The sequence below is a fragment of the Coregonus lavaretus genome (assembly GCF_964263955.1).
Source record: "Coregonus lavaretus genome assembly, contig: HAP1_SCAFFOLD_3112, whole genome shotgun sequence".
Classification (NCBI taxonomy): Eukaryota; Metazoa; Chordata; class Actinopteri; order Salmoniformes; family Salmonidae; genus Coregonus; species Coregonus lavaretus.
In genome coordinates this window covers 32,501-47,500 of record NW_028159985.1, presented here as the reverse complement: position 1 = coordinate 47,500, position 15,000 = coordinate 32,501, and the positions used below count along the sequence as shown (strand labels likewise).

The 15,000-nt window shown below is 47.4% G+C and overlaps 2 protein-coding genes across 3 annotated transcripts in view; both read right to left on the bottom strand.

The window, feature by feature from the left end:
* Positions 1-6,047, bottom strand: part of LOC311122288 (uncharacterized protein) — a gene marked incomplete at its 3' end in the record, with an annotated part of 20,309 nt that extends 14,262 nt beyond the window's left edge. The window contains exons 1-4 of the mRNA XM_084196673.1: positions 5,776-6,047; positions 4,837-4,979; positions 4,608-4,720; positions 1-1,184 (exon numbers count right to left, since the gene is read on the bottom strand). The exon at positions 1-1,184 is cut by the window's left edge and continues 335 nt beyond it. Coding sequence (XP_084052799.1) covers positions 1-1,184; positions 4,608-4,720; positions 4,837-4,903 — 1,364 coding nt within the window. The remainder of the gene's footprint in view (positions 1,185-4,607; positions 4,721-4,836; positions 4,980-5,775) is intronic.
* Positions 6,048-9,804: 3,757 nt separating this feature from the next.
* Positions 9,805-15,000, bottom strand: part of LOC311122289 (RNA pseudouridylate synthase domain-containing protein 1-like) — a 22,625-nt gene continuing 17,429 nt past the window's right edge. For both annotated transcript variants that reach the window (XM_084196675.1, XM_084196674.1), the window contains exons 5-6: positions 11,311-11,412; positions 9,805-10,779 (exon numbers count right to left, since the gene is read on the bottom strand). In XM_084196675.1, the coding sequence (XP_084052801.1) occupies positions 10,346-10,779; positions 11,311-11,412 (536 nt within the window). In that variant the 3' untranslated portion in view covers positions 9,805-10,345. The remainder of the gene's footprint in view (positions 10,780-11,310; positions 11,413-15,000) is intronic.

Sequence of the window (15,000 nt, the reverse complement as noted above, 5' to 3'; positions counted from 1 at the left end):
CTGTACTGTGACGTCGATGGGGTGGTGGTGTCTCTGTACTGTGACGTCGACGGGGTGGTGGTGTCTCTGTACTGTGACGTCGATGGGATGGTGGTGTCTCTGTACTGTGACGTCGATGGGGTGGTGGTGGTGTCTCTGTACTGTGACGTCGATGGGGTGGTGGTGTCTCTGTACTGTGACGTCGATGGGGTGGTGTCTCTGTACTGTGACGTCGATGGGGTGGTGGTGGTGTCTCTGTACTGTGACGTCGATGGGGTGGTGGTGGTGTCTCTGTACTGTGACGTCGATGGGGTGAAGGTGTCTCTGTACTGTGACGTCGATGGGGTGGTGGTGTCTCTGTACTGTGACGTCGATGGGGTGGTGGTGTCTCTGTACTGTGACGTCGATGGGGTGGTGTCTCTGTACTGTGACGTCGATGAGGTGGTGTCTCTGTACTGTGACGTCGATGAGGTGGTGTCTCTGTACTGTGACGTCGATGAGGTGGTGTCTCTGTCTCTGGATGTAGAGGGGGTGGTGGTGTCTCTGTACTGTGACGTCGATGGGGTGGTGGAGGTGTCTCTGTACTGTGACGTCGATGAGGTGGTGTCTCTGTACTGTGACGTCGATGAGGTGGTGTCTCTGTACTGTGACGTCGATGAGGTGGTGTCTCTGTCTCTGGATGTAGAGGGGGTGGTGGTGTCTCTGTACTGTGACGTCGATGGGGTGGTGGAGGTGTCTCTGTACTGTGACGTCGATGAGGTGGTGTCTCTGTACTGTGACGTCGATGAGGTGGTGTCTCTGTCTCTGGATGTAGAGGGGGTGGTGGTGTCTCTGTAATGTGACGTCGATGGGGTGGTGGTGGTGTCTCTGTACTGTGACGTCGACGGGGTGGTGGTGGTGGTGTCTCTGTACTGTGACGTCGACGGGGTGGTGGTGGTGTCTCTGGATGTAGAGGGGGTGGTGGTGTCTCTGTACTGTGACGTCGATGGGGTGGTGGTGTCTCTGTACTGTGACGTCGACGGGGTGGTGGTGTCTCTGTCTCTGGATCTAGAGGGTGTGGCGGTTGTGTGTGGGTTCCCTGGCTGTGACCCCGATGTCTGATGACCTTCAAACTCTTTTAGCTCTATGATTGGTCCATCGCCTTCAGAGGCCCCTCCCCACAGTGCTGCTGGACGAATCACACGTTGCCATGCCAGGGTCAGGGGCTGCACAGAGAGAGAGGGAGAGAGAGAGGACGGGTGGTTCGGACAGACATACAGCAGGAGAGTCTACAGACCAGGACGTGTCGCCTAGCCAGCGCCAAACCTCTCCCAGGTCAGGGGTTAAAGGTTAAAAAGGTAGGGATAATAACCATTATTTCGGTTTGCCGCTGAAAACACATTTGACTGGTCATGCTTATCGTCTATAGGTTCATTTGCATAATTTAGAGGAATTAAACTGGCTCATGTGTATTTTGGTTAGTCCATCATGTATCTTATCAAACACACACAGACACTGGTAGGTTATGAACATAATAATAATAATAATAATATGCCATTTAGCAGACGCTTTTATCCAAAGCGACTTACAGTCATGTGTGCATACATTTTTACGTATGGGTGGTCCCCGGGGGATCGACCCCACTACCCTGGCGTTACAAGCGCCGTGCTCTACCAGCTGAGCTACAGAGGACCACGTATAATATAACCTGTCAGACAGCAGGAGAGGTGCAGCTGGTTGATGCTGGAGTGAAACATGTTACATTTTTTACATTTTAGTCATTTAGCAGACGCTCTTATCCAGAGTGACTTACAGTTAGTGCCAATTGTGCGCCGCCCCATGGGGTCTCCCGGTCGCGGCCGGCTACGACAGAGCCTGGATTCGAACCAGGATCTCTAGTGGCACAGCTAGCACTGCGATGCAGTGCCTTAGACCACTGCGCCACTCGGGAGACTATGTTCTTATAAGCCCAGTCATTGTACAACAATAAAAAATAAAAAAACGTTTTAATGGCCCAGCTTCTTATTGATTAACATATATTCATCCATTTTCCTTGCAATTGGAGACTGTATGCATTTTTTTTGAAAACATACAACTTTCATTGTTTGAAACATGGATGTTTTACCTCATATTATGAGGTGTGTCTTACCATGCTTCTAAGTAGCCTATAGACACAAATCCAACCATAGATTCCTCATTTGGCATCGAAAACAGCATTCCTCTCCTGTTCTATTGGTTTTCAAATCAACTTTTTGTTTCGTTGTCCCAGAAGCCAAAGGCACAATCATAATCGTATTAGCAACCCCATCCTAGTTGCTGCATCTTTAGATCCCCCCTCTTTCTAAGATTCTAACAAGAGATGTTCATCTCTGTCACATATGGAACCGCTCGCATCAGGCGCGCTGTTTACAACAGGGTTTTCCCACCAATTGCATTTTGGGTAAATGTCTGAAATTATGTTTAACAGGGGGCTATTTCTTTACAGTGGTTGTATGTTCAATAACACTGTAGCCTTTCAGCTGTGAGACGATTGGCTTGCGCTGTTGCCCTTTTCAATTAAGCTCTAAAAATGAACAAACGTAACCGTTTGTTAACCGGTTAATGAGGGTCAATTAGTCGGCAGCAAAATTGACCGAAATTTGCATCCCTAGTTAAAGGTCAGGAGTTAGAGTTAGTGATTAGAGGTCAGGGGTTAAAGGTTACCTCTAGTATGACGACGTCGTCATCATCATCATCATCATCATCATCTGGCTGGTCAGGCACCAGGACAGGGTCAGAGGTTAGAGTTAGGGGTTAAAGGGTACCTCTAGTATGCTGACGTCATCATTGTCTGGCTGGTCAGGCACCAGGGGTTAGTGTTAGGGGTTAAAGGTTACCTCTAGTATGCTGACGTCATCATCATCATCATCCGGTTGGTCAGGCACCAGGGGTTAGTGTTAGGGGTTAAAGGTTAAAGGGTACCTCTAGTATGCTGACGTCATCATCGTCTGGCTGGTCAGGCACCAGGGGTTAGTGTTAGGGGTTAAAGGTTACCTCTAGTATGCTGACGTCATCATCGTCTGGCTGGTCAGGCACCAGGGGTTAGTGTTAGGGGTTAAAGGTTAAAGGGTACCTCTAGTATGCTGACGTCATCATCGTCCGGCTGGTCAGGCACCAGGGGTTAGTGTTAGGGGTTAAAGGTTACCTCTAGTATGCTGACGTCATCATCGTCCGGCTGGTCAGGCACCAGGGGTTAGTGTTAGGGGTTAAAGGTTACCTCTAGTATGCTGACGTCATCATCGCCCAGCTGGTCAGGCACCAGGGGTTAGTGTTAGGGGTTAAAGGTTAAAGGGTACCTCTAGTATGCTGACGTCATCATCGTCCGGCTGGTCAGGCACCAGGGGTTAGTGTTAGGGGTTAAAGGGTACCTCTAGTATGCTGACGTCATCATCGTCCAGTCAGGCACCAGGGGTTAGTGTTAGGGGTTAAAGGTTAAAGGGTACCTCTAGTATGCTGACGTCATCATCGCCCAGCTGGTCAGGCACCAGGGGTTAGTGTTAGGGGTTAAAGGTTAAAGGGTACCTCTAGTATGCTGACGTCATCATCGTCTGGCTGGTCAGGCACCAGGGGTTAGTGTTAGGGGTTAAAGGGTACCTCTAGTATGCTGACGTCATCATCGCCCAGCTGGTCAGGCACCAGGGGTTAGTGTTAGGGGTTAAAGGTTAAAGGTTACCTCTAGTATGCTGACGTCATCATCGTCCGGCTGGTCAGGCACCAGGGGTTAGTGTTAGGGGTTAAAGGTTAAAGGGTACCTCTAGTATGCTGACGTCATCATCGCCCAGCTGGTCAGGCACCAGGGGTTAGTGTTAGGGGTTAAAGGTTAAAGGGTACCTCTAGTATGCTGACGTCATCATCGCCCAGCTGGTCAGGCACCAGGGGTTAGTGTTAGGGGTTAAAGGTTAAAGGGTACCTCTAGTATGCTGACGTCATCATCGTCCGGCTGGTCAGGCACCAGGGGTTAGTGTTAGGGGTTAAAGGGTACCTCTAGTATGCTGACGTCATCATCGTCCGGCTGGTCAGGCACCAGGGGTTAGTGTTAGGGGTTAAAGGTTAAAGGGTACCTCTAGTATGCTGACGTCATCATCGCCCAGCTGGTCAGGCACCAGGGGTTAGTGTTAGGGGTTAAAGGTTAAAGGGTACCTCTAGTATGCTGACGTCATCATCGTCCGGCTGGTCAGGCACCAGGGGTTAGTGTTAGGGGTTAAAGGGTACCTCTAGTATGCTGACGTCATCATCATCATCTGGCTGGTCAGGCACCAGGACAGGGTCAGAGTTAGGGGTTAAAGGTTAAAGGGTACCTCTAGTATGCTGACGTCATCATCGTCCGGCTGGTCAGGCACCAGGACAGGGTCAGAGGTCAGAGTTAGTGTTAGGGGTTAAAGGTTACCTCTAGTATGCTGACGTCATCATCGTCCGGCTGGTCAGGCACCAGGGGTTAGTGTTAGGGGTTAAAGGTTAAAGGTTACCTCTAGTATGCTGACGTCATCATCGCCCAGCTGGTCAGGCACCAGGGGTTAGTGTTAGGGGTTAAAGGTTAAAGGGTACCTCTAGTATGCTGACGTCATCATCGTCCGGCCGGTCAGGCACCAGGGGTTAGAGTTAGGGGTTACCTCTAGTATGCTGATGTCATCATCGTGGGCAGGACTGTTGGGGACCAGAGTAACCGGCTCCTCATCAGAGTCATCTGATATGGTGATGAAGGTCCTCCTGCGGTGCCGACGACCTGCACACACACAGACACACACACACACACACACACACACACAGTTAACTGTAGCCTGTGTGCGCTCTTACCTTGGCTGCGGTGGGTGTTGATGCTGGCCAGGTGATTAACTGTACCTTGGCTGCGGTGGATGTTGAAGCTGGCCAGGTGAATAACGTCATCGTCGTCTGTTCCGTCCGCCATTTTCAATCACACTCCCTGAGTCGCACAACGCTGCTCACACACACACACACACTGACCAACACTCAACACCATCCCCCTACACACACACACACACGGTAAATACCTTTTACTGCTCTTACAAACAGGACCCATTACACACCCAACACACACGGCAGAGATGTCAAGGTGCAGGACAAGTGTATGTGGGCCAAGAAAAGGACACAAACGGTTAATTCGATACTGCTACTGCAATCAACTCAAAGTCTAACAGCAACTCAGCGGGGTTGGTGTTCTGAACCTGGGCGTTTAGCGAGCTAGTATTTTATGGCTCGACAAAACCTTTGAACTCAATTCAATAACTTTTTGTAGCCAACTTAGGTAGCTAGCTAATGAGTTGACGATAGAAGAAAATAAGCAATGTAGTTAGTTAACGTTAGATAAGGGTGTGCTTGTGTGGCTAACGTTAACTAACTAGTAGCCTGAAACTTCATGAGCCGAGTGGACAACTCCAGCTAACTAGCTAGCAAATCAAGTTCCCCCTGTGAAAGTTGTCAGTCACGAGTTGGGAGTTTATCAAAAAAGGTGTTAGCGACCCAACTAGTCAACTACATAAAGTTTAACTAACTAGTACTAACGTTACTAGGTAGTTAACATTACTGTTGCACCGCAGACGTATCTTTGATTGTACGCGTACAGAGACAGCTAGCTAGCTACCGTACTGTTATAGTTAGTTACTAACAACGTTAGTCAACTGTACTGTACTAGCTAACGTTAGCGAACAGAAGTAACGTTAAAAGAAACGTCGATGACAAACATGGGTTTAAAAACATGGCAGTTAATAAAATAAGACAACAACACGTTGTCTGCATGTTGTTTGGGGGTTGTCACTTTACCTGAGGGTTCACTGGCGGAGTTGGCTGGGATTTCTCATGTTTGTTGCACTTTCTGTTCAGTTGTATCTGTTTGGACTAACCTAGCTAGCTAACGAGAGACAACTCTTGCTACGCGCTTGTACTTCAAATTAACTAGTCAACCAGTTAGATACCTAATAAGTTAAGGTTATGTAATTAACGAAGCTATATGTCGTTAAAAACTCACCACTCGGACGTTATTGAATGTCCCAAACAGAAATCGCACGTAGCTCTGATTCAAATATTTGGCTAACAACAAGAAGAAAACCGGAAATCGAAACAAATTGCCAAAACAAGAGTAGCTACGTCACATACAGACGTCAGCGCAGCAATCTGGGGGATGTAGTTCCATCAGATCATTTGTAGTTTAGTCTAGAATCAAAGTAATTGGCCGTGTTCGAGAGCATCAAAACCGTAACGTGTCATTGGGTAAAATTGTGACTGACTGACTGATCTACAAATATTAAGGTGTAGTTATCTATGATGCAAGGTGATTTGCAGATAAGTCAGTCGGCAGCCGCCTGCAACAAACCCAATGGGCGACGCTCCTCTGCCCAGGTGTTGCTGAAGCACGCCAGATCTTACATTACAATTTAGTCATTCAGCAGACGCTCTTATCCAGAGCGACTTACAGGAGCAATTAGGGTTAAGTGCCTTGCTCAAGGGCACGTCTACAGAATTTTCACCTAGTCGGCTCGGGGATTAGAACCAGCGACCTTTCGGTTACTGGCACAATGCTCTTAACCACTAAGCTACCTCTGGCCCTAACCACAAACTGCAATGTATCATGAGTCAATTGTGACTGACTGACTGATCTAAATAAAATAATATCCCATTTAGCAGACGCTTTTATCCAAAGCAACTTACAGTCATAATATCCCATTTAGCAGACGCTTTTATCCAAAACAATTTACAGTCATGCGTGCATACGTTTTTTGTGTATGGGTGGTCCCGGGGATCGAACCCACTACCTTGGCGTTACCAGCGCCGTGCTCTACCAGCTGAGCTACAGAGGACCACAAATATTAATGAGTGTTATTTATGACGCAAGGTGATTTGTAGATCAATCAGTCGGCAGTCGCCTGCAGTCGTTTTTTGATGCTCAAAAAAGATAAACATGACTTATTACGAAAATAAAAAAACCCAATTTAAGCCTAAGCTTTTTCACAAGACCTTCGATGTGGGGTTAAAGGTGAGACACTCGTCTATCAAGAAACCCAAGTACTTAGTAAGTTGCTACTCTTTCTACGTTCTTGTCCTGCATAGTGACTATACGTGGGAAGAATCTGAGGTTTTCATTTTGAGATTTCGTGAAAACCATAAACTTTGTGTATTTTTAGCATTTAAGGAGCAACTTCAGCTGACAGCTGTGTCGGGACAATAGTAAACGGCAGACTGCAGTTCTTCAAAGGCCTTATTCAGTGGCGCTGCACAACAACAAAGAACCCTGTCATCAGCATAAATACGGAAACTACCATTGGACACATTTCTACCAACATTATTAATATAGACCTCTGGTCGTCTGTAGCTCAGCTGGTAGAGCATGGCGCTTGTAACGCCCAGGTAGTGGGTTCGAACCCCGGGACCACCCATACACAAAAAAAAATCTGCACGCATGACTGTAAGTCGCTTTGGATAAAAGCGTCTGCTAAATGGCATATTATTATAGACGGTACACAACAGTGGTTCAAGAACAGAGCCCTGTGGCGCCCCCTTCTGGACAGTTAACATATCAGATGACCGTCATCAAACTGGTTCTATCAGGACGGGTAGCTTTTGAACCACGAGACTTGACTGATCAGATGATCCTGTGTTGACACGTCTCTGCAACATGAACACAAGATCTTGCATTGTGATATAGTGTTGTAGCTAGCTAGCTATGTTTGTCTGTTTTATTTGTAGCTACAGTATGTGTTGCAATGAATGATTGCTTTTTCATATTGTAACTTTGAATTGTCAACAAAAATAGAAAAAATAATATATGTTTTATTTTGCCACCCCCTGACCCAGAAGGATCGTGACTCATATTTGCATAGGAAGAGATGGAAACATCTTTGATATAACTTCCATTTTAGTCATTTAGAAACAACAGTAAAAAGATTTCAAAACGGTCAAAATAAGTGCCATTAAAATGCTGTATTTGAACAGTATGTATTTATTTCCAGGCTGCTTGTCTTCTGTTCAGTGTGAGATGGAGGGAACACAGTAGGACTCCTGCTCTGATCAGACTCTCAGTAGGACTCCTGCTCTGCTATGCTCTGATCAGACTCTCAGTAGGACTCCTGCTCTGATCAGACTCTCAGTAGGACTCCTGCTCTGCTATGCTCTGATCAGACTCTCAGTAGGACTCCTGCTCTGCTATGCTCTGATCAGACTCTCAGTAGGACTCCTGCTCTGATATGCTCTGATCAGACTCTCAGTAGGACTCCTGCTCTGATATGCTCTGATCAGACTCTCAGTAGGACTCCTGCTCTGATCAGACTCTCTGCAGGACTCCTGCTCTGATCAGACTCTCAGTAGGACTCCTGCTCTGATCAGACTCTCAGTAGGACTCCTGCTCTGCTATGCTCTGATCAGACTCTCAGTAGGACTCCTGCTCTGATCAGACTCTCTGCAGGACTCCTGCTCTGATCAGACTCTCAGTAGGACTCCTGCTCTGATCAGACTCTCAGTAGGACTCCTGCTCTGCTATGCTCTGATCAGACTCTCAGTAGGACTCCTGCTCTGCTATGCTCCCATCAGACTCTCAGTAGGACTCCTGCTCTGCTATGCTCTGATCAGACTCTCAGTAGGACTCCTGCTCTGCTATGCTCTGATCAGACTCTCAGTAGGACTCCTGTTGTGCTATGCTCTGATCAGACTCTCAGTAGGACTCCTGCTCTGATCAGACTCTCAGTAGGACTCCTGCTCTGCTATGCTCTGATCAGACTCTCTGTAGGACTCCTGTTGTGCTATGCTCTGATCAGACTCTCAGTAGGACTCCTGCTCTGATCAGACTCTCTGTAGGACTCCTGTTGTGCTATGCTCTGATCAGACTCTCAGTAGGACTCCTGCTCTGATCAGACTCTCTGTAGGACTCCTGCTCTGCTATGCTCTGATCAGACTCTCTGTAGGACTCCTGCTCTGCTATGCTCTGATCAGACTCTCTGTAGGACTCCTGTTGTGCTATGCTCTGATCAGACTCTCAGTAGGACTCCTGCTCTGCTATGCTCTGATCAGACTCTCAGTAGGACTCCTGTTGTGCTATGCTCTGATCAGACTCTCAGTAGGACTCCTGCTCTGATCAGACTCTCTGTAGGACTCCTGTTGTGCTATGCTCTGATCAGACTCTCAGTAGGACTCCTGCTCTGCTATGCTCTGATCAGACTCTCTGTAGGACTCCTGTTGTGCTATGCTCTGATCAGACTCTCAGTAGGACTCCTGCTCTGCTATGCTCTGATCAGACTCACACAATCCATCTCTTTAATGCTGAGTGACATGCAGAGAGGCATTAGGTCCCATTTTTAGTCTTTCCCATACAGATCAAATATAAAAATATGCTTTTGGTAGCAGAGTCTCAAGGAGAGGTTAACAGAGGAGCGGAGGAGAAGGGCTGGGGGAGGAGGAGAGAGGAGGAGATGAAGAGAGGAGGAGGGATGGAGGAGGTGAAGAGAGGAGGAGGAGAAGGGATGGAGGAGGTGAAGAGAGGAGGAGAAGGGATGGGGGAGGTGAAGAGAGGAGGAGAAGGGATGGGGGAGGTGAAGAGAGGAGGAGAAGGGATGGAGGAGGTGAAGAGAGGAGGAGGAGAAGGGATGGAGGAGGTGAAGAGAGGAGGAGAAGGGATGGGGGAGGTGAAGAGAGGAGGAGAAGGGATGGAGGAGGTGAAGAGAGGAGGAGAAGGGATGGGGAGGAGGAGAGAGGAGAAGAAGGGATGGAGGAGGTGAAGAGAGGAGGAGAAGGGATGGAGGAGGTGAAGAGAGGAGGAGAAGGGATGGGGGAGGTGAAGAGAGGCGGAGGAGAAGGGATGGAGGAGATGAAGAGAGGAGGAGAAGGGATGGGGGAGGTGAAGAGAGGAGGAGAAGGGATGGGGGAGGTGAAGAGAGGAGGAGGAGAAGGGATGGAGGAGGTGAAGAGAGGAGGAGAAGGGATGGGGGAGGTGAAGAGAGGAGGAGGAGAAGGGATGGAGGAGGTGAAGAGAGGAGGAGAAGGGATGGGGGAGGTGAAGAGAGGAGGAGAAGGGATGGAGGAGGTGAAGAGAGGAGGAGAAGGGATGGAGGAGGTGAAGAGAGGAGGAGAAGGGATGGGGAGGAGGAGAGAGGAGAAGAAGGGATGGAGGAGGTGAAGAGAGGAGGAGAAGGGATGGGGAGGAGGAGAGAGGAGAAGAAGGGATGGAGGAGGTGAAGAGAGGAGGAGAAGGGATGGAGGAGGTGAAGAGAGGAGGAGAAGGGATGGGGGAGGTGAAGAGAGGAGGAGGAGAAGGGATGGAGGAGGTGAAGAGAGGAGGAGAAGGGATGGAGGAGGTGAAGAGAGGAGGAGAAGGGATGGAGGAGGTGAAGAGAGGAGAAGTGGTCATTCAGACATCAGTCCACTCAGACAACCACTGCTGACACATCCTCCTCTGATCCTCACTCTCCTCTCTCCCCCTCCACCTCTTCCTCCTCTCCTCCCGTTGCTTCTTCTTCTCCTCCTGCTCTGTCCTCTCCTCCCGTTGCTTCTTCTTCTCCTCCTGCTCTGTCCTCTCCTCCAGCGCCCTGTGCTCCAGCAGGCTCTCCACGGCTCCCTCTACAGTCCGGAGGCGGTGATGCGGGCGCCAGCGGGGGTCAGTGGGCGTGGTGAAGGGGTCAGGGGCAGCGGCCTGCAGGGGGAGGGGCTCCAGGGGGAGGTGCAGGAGGTGTGCGTGCAGCATCATACGATCGGGGGCGCTGTCTGCTCCCAGGCTGTAGGTGTAGTCTCCTACGATGGGGTGACCTACCGCCTCACAGTGGACCCTCAGCTGGTGGGTACGCCCTGACACACACACACACACGCACACGCACGCACGCACGCACGCACACACACACACACACACACACACACACACACACACACACACACACACACACACACACACACACACACAAAATGACAATAATATTTATATATTTTTTAAATATTTCTTTTGTCATTTAGCAGACGCTCTTATCCAGAGCGACTTACAGTCAGTGAGTACATACATTCTTTTTTTCATACTGGCCCCCCGTGGGAATCAAACCCACAACCCTGGCGTTGCAAATGCCATGCTCTACCAACAGAGCTACATCCCTGCCGGCCATTCCCTCCCCTACCCTTGGACGACGCTGGGCCAATTGTGCGCCGTCCCCATGGGGTCTCCCGGTCGCGGCCGGCCTACGACAGAGCCTGGATTCGAACCAGGATCTCTAGTGGCACAGCTAGCACTGCGATGCAGCGCCTTAGACCACTGCGCCACTCGGGAATATATTGTTGCCCCCCTTCTGAACACAATACAAGCCCGTCTGTGAAGGTGTGGGGTCTGTGTACCTGTGAGAGGCTGCAGCAGCACTTTGGTGACAGGGTCTCCGTCGTAAGATCCGTACTCCAACACTGTGAGCTGGGTCTGACAGGCCTTGGGGTTCTCACAACCTGCAGAGAGACTTGCTGTCAACGACGATCTATATAACTATACATTTCTATGTGAATTTGGTCGGTAGCCCCCCCCCCCAAAAAAAAAGTGAAATATTGCAGCTTTAAAAAAGAACAAAATCCATGGAAAACCCAGACGTTTTAGTCTTAGTTATAGTGAAACACGACAACTCTGTTCTTCATTTTTGACAGTTCGTTGCAAAAGTGCTATATATATTTTTTTTAAACGTTCACGCGCTCCATGGAGGATTCGAACTTACACAGCAAGAGGCAATAGACGTCATGGAACTGGGCGCCTTCCCACTGTGAGCTAACTATCCAGAGCCCCTAGTTGTTTCCAATGCACATCATTTCATCATCAGAGCGTGCCAGTGGGACTTCCTGGTTGATACAGTGAAAGGAGCCCAGTTCCATGACGTCTAGTGTTCGGATCAGGTACAACTACATATACCCACCCCCAAATTGAATATTCATGAGCAATTCCCCCACCCACAACTTCTCACCTGAATGCATTTTTTTTTTTTGAAGGGGGTTGGACAAAGCCTGAAATAGGGGGGATGAGCATTACCCTTTAAAAACTATTTCAACACAGATCTGAGAAAGTGACTACTTTTCCAAAACAAATTCAAAGCCATTTGCAAAACAGCAAGTTGGATGCTTAACAAAAAATCACAACACTTTAAACCTCTGTCCATCTGAGGGGAAGTGCTTGTTTCAAACAAACCGTCTTTAAAAAGGGACAGTTTACAAACTAACATGATTTTCCTCCTACCTTGGCTGCAGTTGATGCAAGAAGGCAGTTTGGGGATATTTAAATTTCCTTTCCACACTAAATAGACGTGTGTGTTGTTACTGTTAGCATTTTCAGTAACAACATTAAACTGTTCTTGTAATACAATTGTTGGAGCAACATTTTATTAGCAGTTTATTAAATAATACTTTGCTTATTACATTTTAATTGCATAGAAATGAGCTGACAGCTGTACACAAGCGAACCAGTGACTGTTCCGTATTCCACGTACAGCGCATTCGGAAAGTATTCAGACCCCTTCCCCTTTTTCCACATTCTGCTACGTTACAGCCTTTTTCTAAAATTGATTAAATAAATGTTTTTCCCCCCTCATCAATTTACACACAATACCCCAGAACGACAAAGCGAAAACAGGTTTTTAGAATTTTCAGAAATGTTTGCAAATGTGTTACAAATAAAAAACAGAAATACCTTATTTACATAAGTATTCAGACCCTTTGCTATGAGACTCGAAATTGAGCTCAGGTGCATCCTGTTTCCATTGATCATCCTTGAGATGTTTCTACAACTTGATTGGAGTCCACCTGTGGTAAATTCAATTGATTGGACATGATTTGGAAAGGCACACACCTGTCTATATAAGGTCCCACAGTTGACAGTCAGAGCAAAAACCAAGCCATGAGTTCGAAGGAATTGTCCGTAGAGCTCCGAGACAGGATTGTGTCGAGGCACAAAATGTACCAAAAAATGGTCTGATGAAACCAAGATTGAACTCTTTGGCCTGAATGCCAAGCGTCACGTCTGGAGGAAACCTGGCACCATCCCTACGGTGAAGCATGGTGGTGGCAGCATCATGCTGTGGGGATGTTTTTCAGCGGCAGGGACTGGGAGACTAGTCAGGATCGAGGGAAAGATGAACGGAGCAAAGTACAGAGAGATCCTTGATGAAAACCTGCTCCAGAGCACTCAGGACCTCAGACTGGGGTGAAGGTTCACCTTCCAACAGGACAACGACCCTAAGCACACAGCCAAGACAATGCAGGAGTTGCTTTGGGACAAGTCTCTGAATGTCCTTGAGTGGCCCAGCCAGAGCCTGGACTTGAACCCGATCGAACACCTCTGGAGAGACCTGAAAATAGCTGTGCAGCAACGCTCCCCATCCAACCTGACAGAGCTTGAGAGGATCTGCAGAGAAGAATGGGAGAAACTCCCCAAATACAGGTGTGCCAAGCTTGTAGCGTCATACCCCAAGAAGACTCAAGGCTGTAGCTCAGTTGGTAGAGCATGGCGCTTGCAACGCCAGGGTTGTGGGTTCGATTCCCACGGGGGGCCAGTATGAAAAAAAATTATGCACTCACTAACTGTAAGTCGCTCTGGATAAGAGCGTCTGCTAAATGACAAAAAATGTAAAATGTAATCGCTGCGAAAGGTGCTTCTACAAAGTACTGAGTAAAGGGTCTGAATACTTACGTAAATGTGATATTTCCGGGTTTATTTTTTTATAGTGCTTTGTCATTATGGGGTATTGTGTGTAGATTGATGGGGGGGGGGGGACTATTTAATCCATTTCACAATAAGGCTGTAACGTAACAAAATGTGGAAAAAGTGAAAGGGGTCTGTATATTTTCAGAATGCATTATATAACCAGGAATAAGGTGAGATGATAAACAGCAGTAGCTTTATGTGATGAGTCATAAAGGGTCCAAGCAGATAGTCCAGGTAGCTACTTGGTTAACAGCAGTATTTAACTAAACTATTTACTATCTAGTCTTATGGCTGTTCAGAAGCTGGGCAGAAAATGGTTATTTATTTATTTTTAAAGTCCCAACTTTTTTTTAAATACTGGAGGTAGTCAAATATAGAGAATCAACTGGTTTCTTTGATATTCAAATACAAGGTCTCAGAAAAAGGCTGTAACGTAAACAAAATGTGGGAAAAAAGTCAAGGGGGTCTGAATACTTTCCGAATGCACTGTATGTACATATCTACCTCCGCTACCTGGTACCCCTGCACATCTAGTACTCAGTACTCCCTGTATATAGCCATGTTATTACCTGGTACTCCCTGTATATAGCCATGTTATTACCTGGTACTCTCTGTATATAGCCATGTTATTACCTGGTACTCCCTGTATATAGCCATGTTATTACCTGGTACTCCCTGTATATAGCCATGTTATTACCTGGTACTCTCTGTATATAGCCATGTTATTACCTGGTACTCCCTGTATATAGCCATGTTATTACCTGGTACTCTCTGTATATAGCCATGTTATTACCTGGTACTCCCTGTATATAGCCATGTTATTACCTGGTACTCTCTGTATATAGCCATGTTATTACCTGGTACTCTCTGTATATAGCCATGTTATTACCTGGTACTCCCTGTATATAGCCATGTTATTACCTGGTACTCTCTGTATATAGCCATGTTATTCCCTGGTACTCCTGTATATAGCCATGTTATTCCCTGGTACTCCTGTATATAGCCATGTTATTACCTGGTACTCCCTGTATATAGCCATGTTATTACCTGGTACTCTCTGTATATAGCCATGTTATTACCTGGTACTCCCTGTATATAGCCATGTTATTACCTGGTACTCCCTGTATATAGCCATGTTATTACCTGGTACTCTCTGTATATAGCCATGTTATTACCTGGTACTCTCTGTATATAGCCATGTTATTCCCTGGTACTCCTGTATATAGCCATGTTATTACCTGGTACTCTCTGTATATAGCCATGTTATTACCTGGTACTCCCTGTATATAGCCATGTTATTACCTGGTACTCTCTGTATATAGCCATGTTATTACCTGGTACTCCCTGTATAT